The sequence below is a fragment of the Canis aureus genome, chromosome 7 (genome assembly GCF_053574225.1).
Source record: "Canis aureus isolate CA01 chromosome 7, VMU_Caureus_v.1.0, whole genome shotgun sequence".
NCBI classification, from domain to species: domain Eukaryota; kingdom Metazoa; phylum Chordata; class Mammalia; order Carnivora; family Canidae; genus Canis; species Canis aureus.
Genome location: NC_135617.1, coordinates 58,757,776 through 58,782,939, shown reverse-complemented (window position 1 = coordinate 58,782,939; position 25,164 = coordinate 58,757,776). Strand labels below are relative to the sequence as shown.

The window sequence follows — 25,164 nt, the reverse complement described above, 5'->3', positions numbered from 1 at the left end:
CACTAAATGACTACATCCTTGGTATGTTCTTTTTTGCCTGAGCTTCATTATCAGTTGGTATCTGTCAGGCTACCTCACAGGAGGTAAAACCAGAGGTACGTAAAAGCAGGGACAACTTAAAAGCAGTATGTGAATTTGAGACGTTCTTTTGTATTTATTACTTTTGAGAGTCACTGTTGATATGGCACAAGATAGTCTGTTTGGGCCGAAAAAAAGCAAAAAAGAGTTTTTGTTTTTTAGGATAGGGGAACAAACCGGGAACAGGTTAGAACAAGAGGGACACCCCAAAACTGGTGGCCTGGCAAAGTTATGGATCTGGAACGAACAACCTTAAGGCCTTGGGGTCCCAGTAAGCACAGGGATGGTAGGTCAGGAAAAGCAGTTGGCTAAAGATGGACGAGCAGAAATCAGAAGGCGTACACAGCCCACAATTAGAGAATTGGTCACCATCTCATTTTCCTCACACATGCACTTAAACACTCTGTGTGTCACTCTGAGAAGAGCCACGGTGCATTTCCAGATAAGCAGGACAGAGCCTGTTCTCAAGGAATTTATGGGCTAGTGGCAGTGATAAAGTAGTGGTAGCTCCTCTTCTTGTGCCAGCTTTAAGAGAGATATGAGTGGAGAAGTCAGGGCAGAAGAAGGAGAGAGAGGTCCCAGTGGGCTAAAGCAGGGACATGAGCAGAATCTTTGAAGCAGAGGGGGATTGTGAGGTAGACTTTAAAGGCTGCTTAGAATTTCAAGGGCCTGAGTTAGGGTGGGGGTGGGGATACTGAGGCCTGAGGGAATCATGTAAACCCAGGACGTGAGGGAAATGTGGGGGGTGGGGGGTAGTCCAGAAAATGGAAGAACATCCAGTTTGCCTGGATTGTAGAGTTGATGAAGAAGTGGAGTGAGAGACAAGACCAGAAAGGTAAGTTGGGCCAAGACTGTCATTCCAGCAGATGTTTTATCATGTGTCTAGAGAGATCTAGAAATGTGGACAGAGATCTAGAAATGAGTAAGAAGCATGGCACGAACTCGCAGAACAGGTAGGCAGCAGTGAGCAAGGAAGATCCCGTGGGACCAGTAAGTTGGACAAGATAAGGATTCAGGAACCTAGATAAGCCATGTGGGCAGAAGATCCAACACATACACAATTGTGAGTCTTGACTCTAAAGCAACCTTCTGTCCCAGCCAGGAAGCCACCTTGTATTTTCCTCCTGGGGCAGGAACCCATCCCAGGGTATGACCAGCCCAGGCCTGCTCCGGAAAGCAGGTCAGTGTGTAGATCTCACTGTAGAGGGAGAGAGGGCAAACAGAGGCTAGGATACAGTTGGAGGCTCAAGCCTGTGGCTTTGATCCTTGATACTAATATGGATTGTGTCAGGCCCGTCATAGCTGTACCCCTTGGAGCTAACACAGACTGAATAGTACTTCGGTGATCTGGTTCAAACTCTGGGTCTTGAGGCATTGGGTGTTTTGAGTTAGGTGCTTTAAGGTCCAGGGTAACCTCAGGGCTGTTGGGACATAGCAGGGTGCCAAGCCTTTGGAGGGGAATTCTTTCCATGAGAGACACAGAGGGAGAGAGGCAGAGGCATAGGATGAGGGAGAAGCAGGCTCCCTGTGGGGACCCTGATTCAGGACTCCATCCCAGGATCCCTGGATCAGGCCCTGGGCCAAAGGCAAATGCTCAACTACTGAGCCACTCAGGTGCCCCAGGAGAGGAATTCTATTTGAAAAAACTGGAGCTCCAAGCTTCTCAGGTTTTAAGTGATATTGCCTGGGGCTGACCCTTCTCCTGGGCCTCTCTGGCTCCCCCTGGACTGGATCAGTGCTAGATTGAGGGGAGCGGAGCTCTTCCTACTTTAGAAGGCTGAGAATTGAAGCTCAAGCTGATAGGACAGCATGTGCATTTGGGGGCGTGGTGGAATGTGGTCCTTGAGGCTGTGATTTGCTGTCCTTGCTTTTTTACAGAAGAGTTCAGTTGGCCCGGAGGTGGGGGTTGGGGTTGGATACAAGGGGACTTTGAGATAATGATCCTCAACTCATGTCTTTTCTAGTTTGAACCCAGTCTTTTCAATGTTTTCCCCCTCTGGCCCCACTAGTTCACATGGTACTGGTAGGAAGGAATGCCCTTCTGAGATGGAGATGTTTGCTACTTGCTGTGTCCTTTTGCCAGTTGTCACTGACAAGAGTCTTAACTGATGAGAGTACCCGATGAACAGAAAACGCGATTGGCCCAAGATTTCTTAGAACATCAGTGGCAAAGACAACATGAGAACCTGGGGGCTGAGTCAAGTGCGGCAAATAGGTGGCACACATCCGGCTCCCCATTTCACCTCCCATCTGCATCCTCATCCCCATCTCCATCCCTATCCCCATCCTCATCCCCAGGGCTCTCTTTGATCATTGATCAGGCCCCTTTTCATGACAGCCCATCAGGCGGGCACGGCCAAGCAGTTAGGATTGGCACAAAAGGGACACTGATTCCCTGCATGTGGAGGAGGCCGGGGCACCTGAGCCCCATGGGTCTGGGGCCAGGTCCCGGCCACCCAGTAGTGGTCTGTCACTTTGAGGAAATCACTTCCCTTCTCTGAGCTTCAGCTGGTCATCTGCAAGTATGGAGTCGGTGACATTGTCTACCTCTCAGGGCCTTTGGGAGGATTCAGTGCCATCATGCAGGTAGACGCACTTCAATGAACATCCTCTGCAGGTCAGAGCCGTCTCCTCTCCTTGTCTGGTTAGCCAGTCTTTCCTCTTAGTAAAACTGGCAGCAGCAAGGGATACCATGAATATTCAGTTGCTTATAGGATTCCTCTGGTTGGAGCGAGCAAAGACTGCTCTGGTGAGCAACAACCAGTGTGGGTTCCCAGCCCATCATCAAGGATCCTGGAGTCACAGCATTCCTACACAATGGGTTCAGGCTTGCTCCCAAAACTCCAGAAAAACGCTCCTCAGATTTTTCCACTGAAGTACCCCAAAGTCAAAGGAAACTCCAGGGCACCTTGACTGCTCCTGCTCTCCCCCAGTCTATTGACATAACCCCAAACAACCCCAGCTCCTGCAAGGAGAGCATTTTCAGGTCTCTTGTTTTATCTTAAAATTTCATGTGAATTCTACTCCATAATACGCCTGTTTTCTTTTTTGTCGTTGTTTCAGTATAAAAATAAGTTTTTAACTTACTGATGTCAGTTATATGTCCCCTCTTTAAAAACCCTCCCCCATTTGTTCCCTTCTTGTATTTCATGCCCTCCTATCAGCCGGGCTTTGGTGTCTAATATATAACATCTCAACCAGTTCATAAATTTCTGCTTTTAATATAGTCTGAGTTACCACTAGCACAGGCCACAGGAAAATACCAGGCCGTCCCCTCTGCATTCAGGCTTTTTTGAAAGATTTACTTAGGAACAATTTATCATTTAGTTGCAATTTTTAAAATAATCTTAATTGGCCACATATGTTATCAAATAAGAGCTGGTCGTGGAGCCTCTGCCTCCCTCCCCATCGCCCCCCCAACCCCCCCTCCGCGTGCGCATGCGCACCGCATCCTGCCAGGATGTCCTGAATTATGCCACTCTAGGCAGATCCCATCACAGGAAAGCCTCCCCCTGATTGGAGATAAGATTACTGATATCGAAGCTGTTATTTTTAGGAGGGGAAGACTTGCTGCTTTTAAACCTCTTTCCCTCTTTTTTCCTAGTTTGTCCTCTCTTAATTGTGGCTCCATGTTTTGGTAGCCATAAGTCATTAGTGGTTTTTAATTTCTCTGAAACTGAAATAAGGTCTGAAAGGGTGGATTTGTCCCTTTTTTCCTTCCCATTTTTTTTTTTTTTTTCTGGCTAATCGGAGGAACGCAACCACATCTGAAGCCACTTGGCTCATTATGAATTTCATGGAAACTGATTCTCTGAAAGTGTTTCCATATGTGTGTTCCCAATATATCCCATCCTCTCTAAATGGGAGCACAGACGTGTGCATGGGCTGGAAATGGCTTCAGGATGTGACAGAGCAGTCATATGACCGCCACGGCACCGTGGGTGGCCCCTTCTGAAAGACACGGTGTCCTGGGTGCTGGCCTCCTTCCTGCAGCGGATCTGGTTTCAAAGACTACCCACCCTTCCTAGCCCTTAAAAAGTTCTTAATCAAGGCCTAGCAAGAAGATCTCTCTCATTTTTCCTCCGTTCCTCTCCCCCCCAACCCTCTGGTTCCTTACTCTCCCTCCCTATGTGCATACGCGTCCACTCCCACATCTCCCACCGCCTGCCTTCTTTCCCTTCAAAAGAGGAAATACATTATTCCAACAATATCCTCAAAATTTGGGTGGGTTTAAGGAATGGTTGGAGTTTCTGGAAACTGCCAGGTTGTTGTTTTTTTTTTTTTCCCCTCTCTCTTTCCTTCGGCATAGCATACTTTCTTAGACTTAGGATCAGCTGGTCTTTGAGAATTTGTGAGCATGCAGTGGAAAAGTACAATTCATTACAACACGGAAAATAAATATTTATCCTGGATAGTTGAGGCACTTTTCCTCTCTTTTGCAAAACTATGGAGTTTGCTAGTCTGACCTTTCATTATCTTAAAAAAATTGGTTTCACATTCTCTTTTTTGCTGGTTGTTTCTTCTCTATCGGTATGATCCATTACACTTCTCCCATAGAGGGTATATTTTTCCTATTATTATCTAATGTGATTCTAAGTAAAACTAATTTAGTGATAAAGACTTGGTCATTTTAGTGTGAGGGGACAAATTCAGGGAAATTAAGAAAATTAATGTGAAGATCCCTTAAAACCTCAATGTGGAAAATGCAAAGTACTATTCTGCATATAGCCTAAAACTCATTTTTGGATAATATTTACATAACATTCCTGCTTCTGTCATGTTGCCTGTTTGAGACTATGCTAGTAATTCATCTGTGTAGCACGTTTTGGGGAAGTACCCATCTTTTCTCAGCACCGTAATATGTGCTAGTTAGGATCTAAAAGGATACATGGTTTTTATTCTTTTTTTTTTTTTTAAAGATTTTATTTATTCATGGGAGACAGAGAGAGAGAGAGAGAGAGAGAGAGATGCAGAGACACAGGCAGAGGGAGAAGCAGGCTCCATGTAGGGAGCCCAATGTGGGACTCAGTCTTGGGATTCCAGGATCAGGCCCTGGACTGAAGGCAGATGCTCAAACCCTGAGCCCCCCAGGTGCCCCATGGTTCTTATTCTTAATTTGCTTTACTTTTAGTTGGAAAGTGAAAATACTTCTCTAGAAGCAATGATTATACTTTAAAATTCTTGGGAGTAAAATTCACATACAAAAATGTTCAAGACGTTTATGATAAAGAAAAGATAATGAGGATTTGTAGAGTGGGAATTTCCGTGTATTGGTGAGCTTTAAAGAGAGGGCATGCCCCACCTTGGTCTGGCAGAGAGAAGAGAGGTGGCCAAGAGTCTGGGGAGAGCCTGAGCAAAGCTCCAGGGAGGGTCCTGAGTGTATGTTCTGCCACGAAGAGGAGGGCTCCTACTGAGGAGCAGGGAGACATGACCTTGGAAAAGGAGAACAGATGACGCTGCCTATAAGCCAGTGGCCTCCTCCTCGTTTCCCCCCCCTTCATGGCAGAGGTGCTCAGTCATATCTTGTGGAAAGCGGCTGACCTGTGCCTGGGTGGGGATGGCAGCCTCTGGTTTTAGGGCTCTACCCCCTACGTGGCCTGAAACGGTGGTGTGTAAGCGGGAGATTTTTCCCTGTCCTGCTGTGTTTCCACAGAATGCAGATCTGAGACAACTCAAGGCAGAGCCTGTGCAGTTTCCCACCAGCATGCTGTGTCAGGGCAGCGGAAGCAGAAGCACTACCTTTTAATTTCGTGATGTCACTCATCTCTACCTAGTCTGCAGGCTTCCCATTTCTTCCATCTATAAAGGACATCTCTGATTCTTGATGACTGTCACGTACTTGCTCTCTATACTAGGCCAGAAATTCAGACAGAGTTTGCGTTTTACCTTCTGTTACCTTTACTACCTTCTCTATTTTTTTTTTTTAAGATTTTATTTATTTATTCATGAGAGACACACACAGAGAGGCAGAGACAGAAACAGGCTCCATGCAGGGAGCCCGACAGACTCGATCCCAGGTCTCCAGGATCATGCCCTGGGCTGAAGGCAGGCGCTAAACTGCTGAGCCACCCGGGCTGCCCTTTACTACCTTCTCTAAATAAATAACACCATTTTAGTGGCAGCAGTTGACCTGGGATCCTATGGAAGACGAGTGTGGTAACTCACCTTCCCGCAGGCCATGCATTTGTGGCCTGGCCCTCTTGCGCCTTCTTCTCCACATGGCTCCCATCGTGGACTTATACACAAATATTGGCTCTAAGGATACTGGGAACAATACCAGTGGCAAAACAGAGGTATCTGTTCACTAGTGGTGATTGTCTGAAATGTGAGGTCAAGTGATGTAATGATGCTTGGGGAGAGCTTTGAGCACTCTTTAAAGAGTTTTACAAGGATATGTATGTAGTTTGGAGTGGTACTGGAATACATGTTAGGTTTGATGTCATCATTGCTTTAATGCTTATTCTATTTTTTTAATGTGTCAAAAATGTACCAACTATCATACCGAATTCCTGACCCCTAGACTAATTTTCTTTTTCATTCATTTTATCCATTCATTCATTTATGTACACTAAAAAGCAAAACCCAAAGAACTTAAGCTCCTACGGTGTAGAAGGGCTATGGGAGGAAAAGAAATCAGTGACCTTTACCACCCAAAGCTCACTTTATAGTTGGGAGGTAACAGGCTAAGAAACAGCTAATAATTCAGTAAAGCAGTGACTTTTAAGGGCCCAATAGATAATGGAAAGAAAATGCTATTGGAACAAGAGAGAAATAGGAAATTACATATAGAGCAGTTGGGGCAGGGCAGCCAATGCTGTTGTGGAAGGGAAAGAAGATTCTTTAAGGAAGGCAGCTCTGTGGTGATCTTGAGTTATTATACGTTCCCCATAGAAGGAATGCCGTGAATGGGTCAATAAAAAATTCTTGGGCTTTATTTGAGATTTTGTCGAAGCAATAACTCTTACCATTTAAAAGGTCCCAATGAAGCTTTGAAGTTAACACCTCATTGGGGAGAGGTATGATGGCTTTTCATTCTGTACATATATGCCCTCACATTACAGAGTGGGGCAGGGGACTCTGTGTGTGCCAGCACAGTTCCACCTGGCCTCGGGGCCCGTCTTCCTTTGCTGTGGCTGACCTGCCTCCTCAGCTGGGATGTGTAAATCCCGCTGCGGAGAGGGGACGATGCGTGGGTCCAGTGTTTCCCAGCTGACCGCCCCAAATACCAAGTACCCAGTGTTTTATTACTCCCAAACTCCTGCTTTCTCTCATTCTAGAGATCGCCTTGCCCATTCTCTACCAATCTTGATTTCCTAAGGGCCTACTTACTGAGAAGATGTATGTGAAAGTGCTAGGTAAAGGTGTCAAGTAGTGTTGTGATTAAGGACTAGAGGGGGGACAGATCAATGATTAGACAAATCTCTACCCTCAGCAGCCCATTCTTTAGTTAACCAAACATGACCCAAGCTCACTAATGCTAGAAAACAGTGTGTAAGAGATGCCAGTGGGGGATTGCAGGCCACAGGACCTGAAAAATCAGAGGTTCTCTTTTATTTCCCCCTTATCTTTTTTGGTTCCACTCCTTCCACCACGCTTTCTACTTGCTCTGAAGATCCAGGAAACCCGGTGGGTAAACAGAGGCTGTTTCCTTTTTCCCCATAGACCTTGGGAGGAAGAGACCAGATTTTTTTTTTACTTTTAATATTGATTCTATTTATATTTGAGCTTCATGGACATTTTATTGATATATTCTCCCTGTATATATTAGGTTTTGCTGCTGCTGTGTTAATGAGCAACGTTCTGACAGCTCTCTTTAGGAGAGCTGCGATCCTTTGCATGCTATCTGACTGTGGCCAGAGGTACAGATAGCAGATCCGGAATGAAATGCGTCTATAGGAAACCAGCAGGTCCTCAGGGAATCAAACCCTTCACCTAGATCTCATTCACATTATGCCATGAGTAACTGAACTAATTGCCCATGATTTAGCATATTAGATCCAACAAGACCTCAAAGAGTTGTCAGTATATCCCAAAGATAGTCATTCTCACCAGGCAACACATAGGCACCAGAAGAGCCTACTTAAATATTTTTAGACAAAGTTAGATTTTTAAGGCAAGAAATACATGTACCTGGAATTGTGTCAACCAAATTCCTTAAGAGTAACTAAGATTGCAAAGAGGTCAGAAGTCATGGCTCTGCATCTTGCAGGCTGCGTGATTTTGTAGTATACATGGCTCCCCTTTTCTGGATCTCAGCTCTCCTGTTAATGCTTTAAATTAGAATTGATTATCTAAGTGGCGAATGAGGAATTTGGGCCTTTCTTTCAGATACCCCAGCCAGCAGAAGCAGGGTAAATGGGTGCTGTAGGGAATCTGAGGGACATAGTCTAAAACTTTATAAGTGCAAAATTTTGTTAAAGTCACTTTTTGTTTGTTTACATAAAAATTCATCCGAGTGTTGTATTCTCTTCCATATAATATCATATTATTATACCATATCCCCTGTGTCCAAGTTGAGTAAAACCAGACCTTTGGGAAGATGCACCATGTTTATCTTGGGCGTCAAGTAACTCCTGGCAGTACTGGCTTTATTTAAATCAGTACGATATAGTCAGGAGTTTTTAAACTGGCTCAGGGGAGCTCTGTGCTACCAGGCACATCACTGGGGCAGTTACTGAGTTTTGTTTTTTCACATTTATAAAATTAGCTTGAAGTGATAATACTTTAACTCTCCAGGCTTTTATCTTGACCTTTTTTATAAATAGGTAATACATTTTGTTTACTTTAGTTGATAGAATGTCTAAGTCTGTTTTTTTTTTAAGATTGTAGTTGTAACGTGGCTACTTATGCAAGTATGCATAGTTTAATACACAATGTTAAGATTACCCAAGAAGTCCATCTAAAAGGGTACCTGAGTTCATGTACAAAACGGAGATTAAAACTTGTAGATATAACCTCGTTCAATGAAAGAAAATTTAATTATATCATTTGCCTCTGCAACAATTATCATAAACAAACTGAAGATTAGGAAGGGCTTTATTTTTGTCTTTCTAAGTTTAGAATCCCATCTCTTCATCTTGGATTGTTAAATAAGGGATCTCCTGTGAACCTGTAACGAGTTGTTAATATTTCTTTATACAGAACACATTGCAGTATGTTTCAGAAACATTTCTTGGTAACACAAAATGGTTAAGGAAATTCCATAAAATTCTATTTTTTGTAAGTTATAAAAATGACTGTATAATCCCTTTAAAGTCCACATTAGCTCTCTTTGCCCAGAAGGAGTTAATCCTCAAGACATTACAGTCTCAGATGACTAGAAGTGATTGGTCAGAATTCTGTAAGCCTAGCAGAAATTTGTTGCATTGTTTTCAATAAACCACAACCAGAGCTCATTAATTGAAAAATGAATGTCAATTTCCATTAGCTGGCATCTGTAAGCCAAAAAAATACAGTGATTCTGGCATGTGATGGGTAATAAAAACATCAGCAAAATGTATCAGGTAAAATAGAGAAGGTGAGGGGGTGTAGAAATGAATTCAAAACCATATTGGAGTTTACTGGCAGGGCCCCACATCAAGGGTTTTAATGAGGCTTCTGCATCAAAATAAGGGAAACCACATGGAATTTTAATTATGACTACAGCATATTTTTAAGTACAAATACCCACAAGGATCTTTTTCTTTTCTTTTTTTCTTTTTTTTTTTTACATTGACAAGCCTATCTGCGTGAGCTCTGTGCTTGGGGGGGGGGGGGCGCAAAACGTTGAAGTTTTAAGTGTGACTTTTTTCTGTTTGAAATTCTTCACATTATTCTGGTTTCTCTCACATGATCTGAGCATTGAACTTAATCTGTACAGAAGTGGCCTGCCTATAACTATTAGCTCTGCCAACCCCAGTTCACCTAGCTGCTCTGCAACAAAAAGGCTGGCGGAGGAACATCTGTGGCCTCCACATCGTGCCTGTATGTCCTCTGGTTGTGGATTAAGCACGGGGCGCCAGAGATCTTGTATCTCATCTGCTCCCGATTGCATCCTGTCACCATCACTGCTTCCACATTCTAACAGTTGAGCTGGTTAGAGTTTTGTATTTGGGAGGGGTTTTAGGTAGCGGCCGGCCGAAGATGGGAGACTTTATAAAAAGCAGAGAGTAACTGCCCAGACTGTGTTAGTTTTGGTTTGTCATCTTGAAAGTGTTTGCTTCTGGTATTAGAAGCTGCTCACTAGCTTTTTACCCTCTTTTTATGGGCCTGCGGATTCCGGGGAAAATACCAATGAGGGGTGGGAACTTGTCTGCCTCCCCCTCCCCTTAAGGCTGTTGCTTCTCTTCCTGTCTTGGAGTTCACGGCGGTGATAGAATGGTTAGAGCTGGAAGGGAACTTAGAGCTCGTCCCCCTCATTTTACAGATGATGACACTGCCACCTCTGACTTCTGCCTCTGGCCTTCCACTCTCAGTAAGAAGAGCCAGGCAGGTGAGACTTTTCACGATTGCTGGGCTGGGCTGGGCGGGGCTGTCTGATTGGTACTGTCCGATTTTTGAGAAAAAACAAACAAACAACTTCTGTTAACTATATATTGCTTTTAAGTAGTCACCTTTGATTACAAATGCACATCATGGCACTTACGAAGATCACAGGCAGTGTGCATGTTCACAGAAATCAACAACTCTCAATCAGCACCTTTGGAGAAAAGCATTAGGATTATTCCTTTAATAAATACGGTAGTATCCAGCAAGGGCTAGGCTAAATAGAAATGGGGCTGCAGAAGTACCTCCTGACCAGGGCCTTGAAGACGTACCAAGTGCTTTCCCACACGGATAAAAACTGTAGGAAAAGCAAACATGTAAGAGGCAAAGAATTGGAAGATTTTAGATGTGACAAAATCTTAAGAACACTGGTATCATAAAAGGTCTTGTCATAATTTTAGAAAATCATAACCCAGTCTTTAAAGAGCACAACTCTGAAGTTTTTAGGCATTTCAGAAAACTGATTTCCATGTGCAGTGGTTTATGACTGTGGTTTTATAAGTTTAAGCACCAGAAATACCTACTAAGGAGGCATACTGTTAGCTTTAGAAGTTAAGGGACCTTACATTTGAGGGCAAACCCAGCTTTGCCTCCAGGTGCCACTTGGAATTAGCATAGAGCTAATTCTGTAGGAAGTGGCAGAGGAGCCTGGTGAATGGACGCTGAGGCACTCCCTTACTTGGTGCTGCTGGGCATGGAGCCTCACAGAAGCTACTGTTGGCACCTGGCCTGCATAAGTCCCAGGTCACCCATGGAGACTCGCAAGGCAGTGATTCTTAGGTACTAAGCCTTCCCCCGACCTCCACTTTTAAAACCTAGTTATTTAGTTTATGCCCCTCGGGAGAATTCCTAAGGGCTAGACTCTCCCTCTGTGCTCCCCAGAAGAGTAATGTAGTTCCAGAAAACATTGAAATCTGGTTTGATTTCAATCTGGTTTGATTGTTTTGACATCTGTTACTAAGATAAAGAATCAAACAAGATTCTAGATGATTTTAAGAGTGGCAAAGAAGTGATAGGAACATTTTAGGGTATCTTTTTGAAGTCCCTTCATTGATGAAGGGGCCCTGCCAAGAGTACCAATAACAAAGTTAATCACTGGGGGATGTCTTTATATTGAGTTGAGAAAAAGAAACTTGTTCTACTTAGTAAAAACATCACTTTCGAATATCTGAGGTGCAACGAGAAACAAAAAGAGAGAAAAAAAGTCAATGAGGATTCAGTCTTAACGTCTGGTGAGTGAATCTATACGATCAGTGTTGGGTTGGTTTACACAGAAGACCTAGCATAAGTTTGGGTTTTTAAAGCCCTTTTAGATTTTCTGGGGGTGCAGAATGTAAGGACTGTAAAGTGGGAGAAAAAAAAAAGAAAAAGACTGTGTAGTGACCGGTGCATTTGAAGGTCTATTTGTGGCTTGCTGTTCCTTTTTGGGAAGCTAAAGTTTTTTTTTTTTTTCTTGTAAAAATTTTCTCATTATTTTAATTGATATTTACAGATTTTTCCCCCCCATCTTCTGTTATAATTTTTTAGGTGCTTCAGAACTGGGCCCTTTTTCAGATCCCAGGCAGTTCCCAAGCATTTCATCCCTCACTGAGAGCCGCTTCTCCAACCCACGAATGCACTATCCAGCCACCTTTACTTACACCCCGCCAGTCACCTCAGGCATGTCCCTCGGTATGTCCGCCACCACCCACTACCACACCTACCTGCCACCACCCTACCCCGGCTCTTCCCAAAGCCAGAGTGGACCCTTCCAGACCAGCAGCACTCCATATCTCTACTATGGCACTTCGTCAGGATCCTATCAGTTCCCCATGGTGCCGGGGGGAGATCGGTCTCCTTCCAGAATGCTTCCGCCATGCACCACCACCTCGAATGGCAGCACGCTATTAAATCCAAATTTGCCTAACCAGAATGATGGTGTTGACGCTGATGGAAGCCACAGCAGTTCCCCAACTGTTTTGAATTCTAGTGGCAGAATGGATGAATCTGTTTGGCGACCATATTGAAATTCCTCAGCAGTGGCCCAGCGGTATCCGGGAGCCATGTCCCAAATGTATCAACATATACATATATAGAGAGAGTGCATATATATGTATATCAATTAGCTATCTACAAAGTGCCTATTTTTTAGAAGATTTTTCATTCACTCACTCAGTCATGATCTTGCAACCACGAGAGGGTAGATCTTGAGAAGCGAAAGGCCCAAGAGAGAGACAATCATATTTAGGTTTCAGATTGTTTTCTACTTTAAATGTACTCTTACAAACAAAGGAAAAAGGTATTTTTGTTCTTGTGTTGTTGTTTGGCCTGTTATCACAAATAACCTGTTCCTATGCCAATTCAGAGAGGTGGACTCCAGGTTCAAGAGGAAGAAGAGCAAAGCCGCTTCCTCTCTGTGCTTTGAAACCACACGCCCTCACGGTTGCAGCTGTGTATGGACCCGTGCACTCTGCAGACCAGCTTACAAAGCCAGTCGAGGTGCACGTAAAGGGCAAAGAGTTAGAATGGATGCTTCCTTTACAGTTTGATCCATTCAGAATAACTGTTCCAAACTTTGCTTTCAGACTTTTGCCATAAGTTCTCATTTGAACTGTTTGGTTCAGTTTTTTTTTTTTTTTTTTTTTTTTTTCTGTTTTTATTCGCTTTTGGTTTTTTCCTACTTTAAGAAAGTGACTTCAAAAAATACTGATCAGGATAGATGATTTTATTTTACTTTTTTATACTTTTTTTGTTTCCTTTACCCATTTAACCAAAAAGAAATCCCATCGTTCTACCCCCATCCCTATCCCCCACCTTTCTCCTTTTATGCAAAACTCAAAATGGCAATACCTTATTATAGCCATAATGGTATAGATAGATAGTGTTTGCGTTTGGCTGTGTGTTTTCTTTTTTTTTTTTAAATTATGAATATGTGTAAAATCTGAGGTAACTTGCTAACGTGAATGGTCATATAACTTTAAAGATATATTTATAATTATTTAATGACATTTGGACCCTTGAAACATTTCTTAGTGTACTGATATGTTGACTTCGGTCTCTAAAAGTCCTCTTTATTAAGTAACAAATTTCTTCAGTAGGCTAGAGCCATATCTGAAATATTGCTAAGCAATTTCAGTTCATCCAGGCACAATGTGATTTTCAAAAATACGTCCATCTCCAAATATTTTAGATGTAGCTTGTTTGTGTGATGTATGAAGGAAATGTTATGTTTAGTTCTTTCAGATCTTTGATTGCCTCTAACACAGCTTTGCCTTTTAAAGCAATAATTAGGGATTTAAAAGCCAACTCTTAGCCCCCTATCACTCATGTTGCCCTTTATCAGCATGAAATGCTGGAGTGATGTGGTTTCCTAATTTCTTTCGAATAACGATGACTCTTGTCACATTAAGAAGACAAGCACAAGTGAATCATGGAACTGCAGAAAAATGTTCTGTGGTTTCGTAGTTAAAGCAAAACTCTAAATCGCCAGGCTTCATAGTGAAGACATAGCTTAAAGCCACACATGTGGTTAAAGGATCAATCATGATACACATAGTACAGCAAAGCCAAATTGCACCAGGGATTCTTAACCAACCCGCCTTACCAAACAGTAAGTCAGGAGAACCCGAATTTGCCTTACCCAAGGCCCCACTGGCAGCTCTCCACTGAATCTGCATTTAGAGGAGCAGATTAAGTCATTGTCTTCTGGGAGCCGGGTCATCTGAAGTAGCAGGCAAGTTCCAGCAGATCGCTGACCTGAGGGAACATATGGGCTGTGGGGACCCATATCCAACCCTTTTGGGCAAAGGGAAGGCCGTGTGGAGTTTGGTGTCTACTACTGTGTATGGATTTGAGCAGAAGCCCTCCTGTAGGATGCACTTTGACCACTCCTGACAACCACATGGCAAATTCTCAAGCGTGAATCCTTTAATCCAAGCAAGGATCACTTAATGACACCACCCAGCAAATCCCTGCTGGCTCCCCCACAGGTCTGGGCCCCTTTCTTTTCAATTCTGTGCCCCCAACTAAGCAGAACTTTGTAGAGATTTGCCTCTAGCCCCCAGAGACCCTTCCTCTGTAGTCATTCGGAAGAGCCCGCTCTATAGCTGCCGAGCCTCGCAGGATGGTGTGTGGGGCAGCTGGACCTGTGCTGCTTGCTGGGGGCCTCCCTTGCAATTACCCTGACTCCCCCCAACAAAAATCAAGGGCAAAACAAAAGAAAACAAAACACTTTGCCTTCTAAAGGTCGTATACCAAGTATGCTTAGATAAATAAGCCACTTTTCTATTACTTAACTAAGATGGAAGTAGTAATTGATACTATTTATTGTTTGTGTGTGGTAGCTTGAAGCATGCCACTGTCCATTTATTTGTAAGTGTAAAATATGTGTGTTTGTTTCAGCAGCACTTAAAAAAGCCAGTGTCTGGTTACACATTTCAATTTTAATTAATTGACATAAAAATGTTCCCGCCAGTGCCAGCTGTACCCTATTTAATAAAAAAAAAGGTACTATATTTGTACATTATTTTTTAATGTTAAAAGGGCTTTTTTAAGTTTACAGTACACATACTAAGTGACTTTAGGGATGCTTTTGTGTTGAAATGTTATTATAGTGGCTGCAGGCAGCAACCCAGAAACACTTTAAAAGTTTTTTTTCCTTGGGAAAAATTCAAGCACTTCTTCCTTCCACCCTCACTCCAACCACTCCAAAGGGGGTAAGTCATATTTCTTAGATCAGAATTCTGCCCTTTTTTCTGCCTGGGGATTAAATTTTTCTCGCCCCCCTCCCCCTCCCCCTTTCTTTTTTAATTGAACCCTTAATTTGCACTGGGTCGTGTGTATGATCTGTGATTTCGAAGACCAAACCAAAGCCTTACTACTACTACCATGGAGCCATGTACTAGCCAACACTCTATTTGCTTCAGGTTCAAAGAGCATGGTTCTTTATGTAGCACAGACGTCGCTGGAGTTTACAGCATGACCAACACAGCCACTTCTTATCTGTTCAGGTGTCTCACGAATTGTGACCTCTGTCGGGGTTCCAGAACAGCTAGCACAGTGTTGGTTTTAGATGAGTGAAGTGACCTCATCCAGCCTGGAACTGAGAGACTCAACAGATGAGCTGTGGTTTGCTCCGTAGACAGTCTCAGCCTTTTAAACATGAGCAGAGAAATCCACACTCTTAGGGACCATCCCTTGCAAACTCGGAGGGCAGGAGATGTGTGTGCTGACTTAGAGTTCCCTCCATTCCCAGGAAAGGGACTGACACAGAATCTAGGTTAATACATGGAAACACAAAGCATGAGTGAAGACAATAATTACTTCTATGACATCCGGGAGAACAATCACAAATAAAGACGACTCTTCCAAACCTTGAATTTGTTGTTCTTAAAAAGACAAATGCGTTTAAGAAATATTTTCTGTGTGAGAATTTTTTAGATGTCTGTTTACTTCATGTTTACAAATAACTGTTTGCTTTTTAATGCCATACTTTGAAATATATCAGCCAAAACCATTAAGTTACAGTAATTTTTTAGGTATTCTGAATAAAAATTCCATTTTCTTTTTTGGATATGCTTTACCATTCTTAGATTTCTGTGGAACAAAAATGTTTGTAGCATTTTGTGTAAATACAAGCTTTTCATTTTTATTTTTTTCCAATTGCTGTTGCCCAAGATCTGCTTTCCCTGCACATATTGTACAAATTCTGCATTGTGCCATAGGCCATGATTGTGGATGAGTTTACTTTCGACTTCAAAGGGACTATTTGTATTGTATGTTGCAACTGTAAATGGAATTATTTGGCATTTTTCTCATGATTGTAATATTAATTTGAAGTTTGAATTTAATTTTCAATAAAATGGCTTTTTTGGTTTTGTTACGTGTGTACATTGGGTCTTTTCTCAGCCGCGTTTTCTCCTCTAGTCTGACGCCTACTCCTGCCTCCACCTGGGCACTTCTTGGCCCTAGGACTTGCCAGGGCCGGATGAGAACAGAGGTCTCTATTACCGGGGAGAGGTTAAAATGTTTCTGTGAGCGCTGCTGCCTTGTTTTGTCCTACTCCTCCAGAGGCGTGGGTGAAGGATCTAGCAGTGAACCACTTCCTTATCAGCTTGTGTCTGAAGGAAAGAGTGCTCACCCCATCCTTGGGTAAAGCCCCTTATTCTGACTGAGGGGCCAGTCCAGATATAAAGACCACGTTCCCCGTGGTCCCGTGGTTCTCATCTCTGGGCACCTGAGTAGGGGCTGCCAAGTGAACTCCTGGCCGTGGTCAGAAGATCTCAGGCAGCCCGGCCATAGGGGATAGTCTGTTTTCCTTCCCACATCTCTTTGGGGTTCTTAAAAAGCAAGTCAATTGAAGCTCAAGGGTAAGTAAAAACGGACCACCTTGGCCTGGAGAGCTGTAGCCTCAGAAAAATTCTACTAGTGAATAACTGTAGTTTGGAGTTTTTTGGGTTTTTTTTGTTTTTGTTTTGTTTTTTCTTATGGGCCATTGTGCATTTTTGGTAAGTCCCTCCCCTTTGAAAAGGTTGAGGGCCTGGGGTAGAGTGGTTGCTTTCTTTATGTCCTGTACTGTCTGTCCACCTTGGCTTACCACAGTTCTAAAACAAGGACCAGAAACTGTGGTGCAGAGATGCTCAGGCCCTGGCCAGTGGCCCACATGACACTAAGAGGTAGAGGCCTCCTTTGAGATCTGCTCATTCTTACCCCGTTGGCATTGAGAAATTGTGGAGACAGCTAATTTCTAAGACTAAGAGACATCCTGAAAGCACTTGGATGAAACCTAGGCCAGAGAACTTGTTTGTAGCTCTTTGAAGATATATATTTATTTATCCTTTTATATTAGACATCAGTGTGTTTTTAAAAGGCATTTCATGGGGGCTGGGCCGAGTGGCTGTTTCTCTCTCTCCAGCTTTGTCCAGCCGCATGGTTGTTGGGCAAATTGCTTTTACTTCTCTGGGTCTCAGTTTTTATGGCTTATGGAGAGGCATTGGGCTAGACCTTGGCACTATTGACATCTCAGCCTGGACAGTTCTTTGGGGTGTGTGTGTGTGTGTGTGTGTGTGTAGGGAGTGCCATCCTACGTGTTGTAGGAAGTTTAGCAGCAGCACTGGCTTCTACCTACTAGACACCAATAGCACCGCCCCTCTCATGACAATGAAAAATGTCTCCAGAATGTCCCCTGGGAGGAAAAATTGTCCTCAATTGAGAACTGTGGGCTAGAGGCTCTCTTTAAATTCTTTGGTCAGGCCTCCTTGACAGAACTGATGTGAGAATTCATTGCTCATCAAAACAGGATAGCCAGGCAGAAGGCTATGGGGCTTCCCAGAGATGGACACACATCAACCTTTTCCATCCCTTCACCTGACACCACCCTGAGGTTGGGATGCGTTGTGAGGGGGCTCCTGGCTTTCCTGTCTGCATATCTCTCCTCCTCCTCACGTCCTGGGCTGTGCCGCCAGGGAACAGCACAGCTGTAGGGCTTTGTGAGACCTGGACGGCTTGACCATGTTTATCATGGCTGCTTCTGTTCTCACTGGAAATGACGGGAGGAGGAAGAAAGACGTTTCTCCAGTGTGACTGACCCCTTGTGCCTCCTGCCCCCCAAATATTTAATCATCAGACGTTGCTTTGAGAGTGGGTGTTTCCTGTTAACTCAATCCCAGCCGACACTGGCCCAATAAACACCTCAGCTCTCTGTTGCAGAGTTTATTTGGCTGGGAAATGGGTATTGCCATGTAAACAGGAAGCCCCCTGAAGTTATTATCTACAGATGGGGTTGAAGAGCCACATGTTTATATTTATGGGATTTGAAAACAGTCTGAAAAGGCAAGGGAGGAGGTAGGGGAAGGCCTCCTTCAAAATCAGTGAGAGAGAGCAGGGCCTACAGATCTTCATGAGCCGATTTCTCGTTCCCTCAGGAAACCGGTGGGTAACATGTCACAGCCAAAAGCCACAGCAGAAACGGAGGCACTGACTTGACTGTTTTAAGCAAACAACCCTGCCCTGAGTATCAGGTAAACTGGACAATCCAGTCAGCTGGCTTCTCCGTCCCAATTATTTGGAAATCATTTTAGAGAACAGTTCTAGCAAACAATGTGTGGGGGGCATCTACAAAGGTAGGAGGCCTGAGAGAAGATGATTGTGTTGTAAAGGCTCGAAGTCTTTCTGGGGACACCTCAACGGCCTGCCACAGTTTCGGTGAGCCTGGGCCAGTTCACTTGTGAGATCGCAGGCAAACTCCACAGGGGCTGGGAAAGATGCCTTCTTATCAGAGCTGTCCGGGTGTTGGTTCCGAGAACAGGCAGGTGGTGAGACAGCGGGCCTGCCCAACAGGGCTGGGTACAACAGCTCACTCCATTTCCTTCTCTCCCCACCTCTTCTCTTCCTTTATTGGCTCTCCCCCTGGGCCTGCAGAAGGTGTTAAGAAAGTAAGGCCAGTAGGCACCAGTACACAGAAAGCTGATGCTCTCTGTCTGAATCCTGAGCTCTGAGCAAAAGCAAGGGAATCTCTCCCTATCTTACCTCCATGCCTGTGCTGTGCACCGCGATAAGTCTCTCTGTGACTTCCCAACAGTAGGGTATTCAGTTGGGAGGCTTTGGAGGGGAAGTTTTTAAAAAGCTATGAATTTACTTACGAATTTAGCAAAGAAAAGGATCCACTGGAGATGCAAAGGGAACTACACTAAGGGGTGTGTGTGTGTGTCCATGTGTACGCCTGTGCATATGCCTAAAGGGAGGGAGCGAGGAGGTAGAGGAATGGGAAGGAGTACCTGAGCAGCCATTCAGGGAAAGCTGTAGTGTGCACATGTGTGCATGAATGTACACACACACATGCGTGCGTGTACATATATGCTCCTTGACACAGCACTTATTTGTCTCAGGTGTTTCTTTTTCTTGCAAATCCTACAAAAGAGTACCGCCTTCATTCCACAAGTGAAGAAGCAATGCTTCTTCTTCATGTAGCTTATTTAAAGGGGACAGGGGACACTGGGTGCTCCCTGAGATGTCAGGAGCACGGTGAAGCTGACATTTAAGAAGGGGTTATTATTTTTGTAAAGCTTTTATTTGTGAGTTTTTTGTGACTCAACTGGCCCCTCTGTTCAGACATGCACAATGAGTTGGAAAGCAGAAGGATCAAGTTTCTGGAAACCCACTTAACTTATACTTAAAACTTATTTTATTTTGTTTTCTTGTTTTGTTGCAGTGATGTCTGGCCACTTAGTGGGGTTTTCTGAAGACCTGTTTTCTGTTTTTAGCATGGCCAATGCAGCTCACAGCTTGATGGCTCTTTTTTTTTTTTTTTCACCCAAGGCCATTCTATGCCACTCTAGAGCCAATAGAAAGAGAAGAATTTCTCCTCACCTGTCATCCTTATAAAGACATTGAAACCATAGAGCAAAATGCTAAAAGAAAAACAAGGAGGCAGGGGTCTGGGGCAGCAAGCAAAAGTTCTTCCACACAAGCCCCTCCCGAAGCAGTCTTGTCTGCCCAACCCTGAGACCAGAACACAAAATTGTACCCAGGCCATGTGAGACATTTCTCCTGGAGAACCGCGGGTACCAGAGTTAGCTGGGATGCGGAAAATGGGAGTAGGATACAGCAGGCTGGGTGGGATTAGTGGTACAGAGTGTGGCGGCAGAGCTCCAGCGGGCTCTGAGACCTGGGAGAACCAGGAGCTCCAGCTGGATGACGGGTCGAGGTGAATGTGCGAATTTCTTCCTTAAAAATAAGCAGAAAAGCAAACAAAAAAACCGCGCGATGCGCATAATTGTGGCAGAATTAATACAGCGGTTTTATGTCTTAAATCTCCTCTGACATCATTTCCTTCCTACGTTAGGTCATTTATTATTATTATTATTTTTTTTTCATAATTCCATCCACCTCTGACAGAGCAGCAGCTCAGGCAAGTTTCACTTTCTGTTTCTGAGTTTCTCTGAATTCTTCTGCCCCCCAAAGCGAAGAGCCTTCTGTGGCATCATTACATCTTCCTGGAACGCCTCGGCCCCATTCTGCCTTCTCCAACACTCATTTCATATTTAAAGCTGGAAAGTCACAGGGACCTTTCTCCTCGTCGGCCATATGGGCTTTCAAGAGCCTTTTGCGTGTGGATTTGGGGGCACCGAAAGTTTGCCTCCTTATCGAGATTTTATTGGTGGTTTCACAGATGAGAAGCAGAGATGGGGGCGCCCAGGTGGCTTCAGTGGTTGAGCATCTGCCTTCGACTCCGGGCATGATCCCAGGGTGTTGGGATCGAGTCCCGCATCGGGCTCCCTGCATGGAGCCTGCTTCTCCCTCTGCCTGTGTCTCTGCCTCCCTCTCTGTGTGTCTCTCATGAATAAATAAACATTTTTTTAAAAACCCAGAAGTGCAGAGATGATCGCTGAGCGTATTTCTCCACCCGCTGAGCGTATTTCTCAACATCTGGAACATACCCTGTGCGCTCCGGTGGTGCGGGGCACGACTGCTGAGCCCACCTTCCCGCCTCCTGGGCACAGAGAGGGAGAGAAGGACCCCGGGGAGGGAGGCAAGTGTGGAACTTTCTCAAGGAGTTAAGTGGTTAATAGGAACTCAGTTTTTTTTTTATTGGCTAATAAAACTTCCCAGGGTTTTTCATATTATATGGTTCCTTCAGGCTCCCAGCCCCGATGCTTAAAAAAAGAAAAAGGCGAAAACAACAACAAAAAAAGCTGGAGCCTAAATACCAGTGCCGTGTCCCAGTCTTGTTTACTTTTTCATTTCCGTAGTTGTAAAAAAAAAAAAAATTCCTCTGGTGGTTCAATTTTATCACACGGCAGGAGCAGGAGCGGATCGGCGTTTGCACCAGTCCAGTGCTGCGAGCCTCCCAGTGAAAGGAAGGAGCCCGCTCTGGGTCTCAGGTTCAGCAAAGGGAGAGATCGCGATGCAAATGATGGATGCAACGGGGAGATTTTGAAATGCAAGCCGTCGGAGGTGGGGTGGGGGGATTGGGGGGGGGGAGCAGATATTGAACTGAAATACATCCCTGGAATCCTGAATGCAAATGATCTCTGTCCTTTTATTGCCAGTGGTGCTGTTCTCCCAACAGAGCAGGATGTTCTTGTTTTTAATAATAGCCAGACCAGATGCTAAATTCTCCTCGGCAACGTGCTGTATAAGTGAGAAGGCAAACAGCTGATTCCTGTTAAGATGAACACCAGGAGAATAAGCCAGAAAGTATGAGCAGTCTCTGGAGGTTTTTGCTTTGTAAACCCCTGTTTGGCAGAGAGATCACAGAATCTGGGCTGAAAACACAGTGTGTCCTCCTGCACCCGGTCCTCCTCGGAGCCGCTTGCTGGGGGCCCCTGGGCCTCCGGCCTTCGCCCGCCAGCCCTTGCCTGACTTGGCCAGAGGGCTGGCTCGCAGGTGCCCCGAGGGGGAAAGTCGGAAGCCCCGAGCCCTCTGGCTTTCAATGACTGTAGAAAAATACTCATCAATAGGAGGAATTTTTTTTACTCACTCCTTGCCATAGAAAATAGTGAAATCCTGAACACGAGCCAATAACTTTAAAATGGCATCTTTGTTCCATCTTTTTTCACTCCCTTCTTCCCCCTGTCAGAGTCTATAAAACCTCTCGGTTATTATTTTGTTTTAGAATATGCCACACATGTACGATGCTGCTTCCTTCTCTCCCAGGGAACTGCCAGAGCCAGAGGTGCTGTGGGGGCTCTGGGTTGTGTGTGTGTTTTTTGGGGGGCGGCCCGCTGACCAAAGCAGACAGTGATCAGGGTGGCTGCTGTCGCTCAGGCCATCTCAGCGTGCCAACCCAGGGTGGCATCCCCAAGAGCAGGGGTGCTCTGTTCATCTCTGATCAACAGGTCCTCTGATCATCTCTCCTTGGGGCTTTGCTCCCAGGCCTGCAGGAAGAGTGAGGGAGAGAGCAGAGGGGGCTGTGGGGAACAGGTAGAGAGGTGCACTGGAGTTCCAGAAAGTCCCTTGGGTGACCTTTCCTCTTGGCATCATCCTCCTGGGCCCTCCCCTGTGATCCACCGAGGGCAATGCTAGCTACCTGTTTCTCACGATGTTCTTCTCTAGCTGTCCTTGAGGTTCACTTGTCCCTGGTCTCCCTGGGATGAACATCTGTGGAGAAAGGAATGGAGACGGGAAGATGATTTACCTCCTTCCCCCTTAGGATGGCACTGAAGGCCATTGTTTTAATGTCCTTTTGAGGGAAAGTCGTATTTGGTACTGGTGGCATGATCAAGTAATGACAGTAAGACTTAATATTTAATTTTCACTGCACACTGGACTACGAGCCTGGGGCTCTGCTTAATTATTTCACGTGCCTTAGGTCAGTATTCCCAGCAGCCTGGGAGGAAGTTAGTACTGTTTTCATACCTATGTTTCTAATGAGGAAACTGAGGATCAGACTCGCCCAAGGTTATACAGCCCTTAAGACTCAAGCCTCAGTCTGTCTGATTCCAAAGGCTATGTTCCTAAGCTACAACTTTAGACACAATCGCCTTGATTATCTACATAATGAGAACCAAATGAGTTAATGAGATAGGAAAATGCTTAGCACATAATAGATATCAAATAGATGGTACCTATTGTTATTACTCAATCACTAAGATGCTTATTTTTAAAGGTGTAAATAAAATTTTCAAATAGTTTGAAACACAATAGAGCTGGAGCCCCAAGTGGAACAACTTTTTTTAGGAAGTTGTTTTTATTTTTATTTATTTATTTTTAAAGAGCTTTCATTTATTCATGAGAAACACACAGAGAGAGGCAGAGAGAGAAGCAGGCTCCCCACGGGGAGGCCAATGTGGGACTTGATCCAGGATTCCTGGATCACGCCCCCCTTTTTAAGAAGTTGTATTTTAGCAGTCCCTGGATGATTCAATCAGTTAAATGTCTGCCTCTGGCTCAGGTCAGGATCTCCGGGTCCTAGATTGAGCCCTGCATCGGGCTCCCTGCTCAGTGGGCAGTCTGCTTCTTCCTCTGTCTGCCACTCCTCACACGTATTCTCTCTCTCAAATAAATAAATACAAATCTTTTTAAAAACCCTATTATTTAACAGTTTAAAAATGTCACTCTTTGAGAGAGTAAAAAACTTTTTAAGGAGAGAGAGAGCATGAGGGAGGCGGTCGGGCAGAGGGAGAGAGAGAGAGTTGTAAGCAGACTCCACACTGAGTGGGGCTCCATCTCATGATCCTGAGATCGTGACCTAAGCCAACATCAAGAGTTGGACACTTAACAGTCTGAGCCACCCAGGCGCCCCCTGAAAATGTTGCTCTTTGAAAGTAATATTTTTCTGTATATTTTATAAGCTTTTTCTATTGGACCTCATGGCTAAGTTTGGCAATGGGCTTAACATGGGCTCCTTCCCTAAAGGAACTCAGAGACATTACATCACATAAACCATAAACATAAAATACATTGACACATTCAGAACAGAAATGTTGACCCTATGGGACCTCAGTCCTTAATCTGTAATCTCTTTCAAGATTTTCCAAACTGGGTGTGTTGAGTTTTGTGTGAACGTTGCTACTGATAAAAGGTATTATCAAACTTAATTTGGCAGTATTGGCCTTACCTAATGGGAGAAAGACCTGAGCCAAGAAATTTCTGTCAACTTTGACTCTTTCCAGGAGGAAAGGGGTCCTTCTCACTACCTGGCAAGGGGGCAGCACCCAGGGCCCCCATATCTGAATTGGCATCACTGAGAGGCAGTGCTGTGTGGTGCAGGTGGCTGATCGGAGGCCCAAGGCCTAAGGAAACCTAGCTGCAGCCTGAGATGGGATGCTGGTGTGTGTGCCCAGTTCTGCACACTTGTGTCCAGCCTGGAGAATCCTGGGAAGGGGGCATCCGTGTTCCCAGCCCTAAATCATTTAAACCTCTTTAACTGAATAGATAGGGCTTCTCTCCAACTTTCTTAAAGCATTTTACAGAGTATTTCCTTAAGTCCGCCTGATACGGAATTTTACTGAAACCCCAGAGAACAGAAACGCCCTCTCTCCTGTCACCCACTCTGCCTCCTTCTTGCAAATATTTATCGAACACCTACTGTGAGCAGAGCAACGTGCTGGCAGGCTCACAACCACTAAAGAGCGTATTGGAAGACATCTCTGTTTAAGTTAATGCATCCCAATAAGAGATGTTTGTCGTGGCATCTTTATTTAAACAAATTCATGAGTGCTTCAGCTTGCCAACAACAGAGATTAAAAAGTTAGCAATTGGTTTTTAGAGAGAATTTAAATAGTTTTGATTTCTGCTTGTAGCCACAATTTCATTTCCCATTTCTCATTTCTGAAAATACTCATGTATTTATGAGGACTTGGCATCTATATTTAGTGGTACAAGCCTTTCATTTCCACCACAATATATGGGGGGCTTGGTGTTTAAAAAGTGGGTGATTTTCATATAGTCGAAGTGGGAGGGGCCGCTCTTCCATTTTCTCTTCCTGGTTGTACCAACAGCCATGCAGCCAACTGTGCATTGAGGGGTTGAGGGGTGTTTTGACAGGGGAATGCAGAGAGTGGCAAAAAGATCTGGGTTCCAGATCCTTAACCCCTACTAACTAACTGTGTGACCTTGAACAAGCCACTTAACCTCTCTTGA

At 44.4% G+C, this 25,164-nt stretch overlaps 1 protein-coding gene across 12 annotated transcripts in view; it reads left to right on the top strand.

Annotated features, from left to right (window-relative positions):
* Positions 1 to 25,164, top strand: part of RUNX2 (RUNX family transcription factor 2) — a 326,623-nt gene that overhangs the window by 203,324 nt on the left and 98,135 nt on the right. For 3 of the 12 annotated variants that reach the window (XM_077903807.1, XM_077903803.1, XM_077903804.1), the window contains 2 exons: positions 10,484 to 10,549; positions 12,130 to 16,462. The exons of 4 other annotated variants lie outside the window; for them this stretch is intronic. In XM_077903807.1, the coding sequence (XP_077759933.1) occupies positions 10,484 to 10,549; positions 12,130 to 12,608 (545 nt within the window). In that variant the 3' untranslated portion in view covers positions 12,609 to 16,462. Of the gene's footprint in view, positions 1 to 10,483; positions 10,550 to 11,775; positions 11,835 to 12,129; positions 16,463 to 25,164 lie in introns of those variants that run through there. 5 more of the 12 variants (XM_077903808.1, XM_077903810.1, XR_013383458.1 and 2 more) reach the window with 5 other exon arrangements.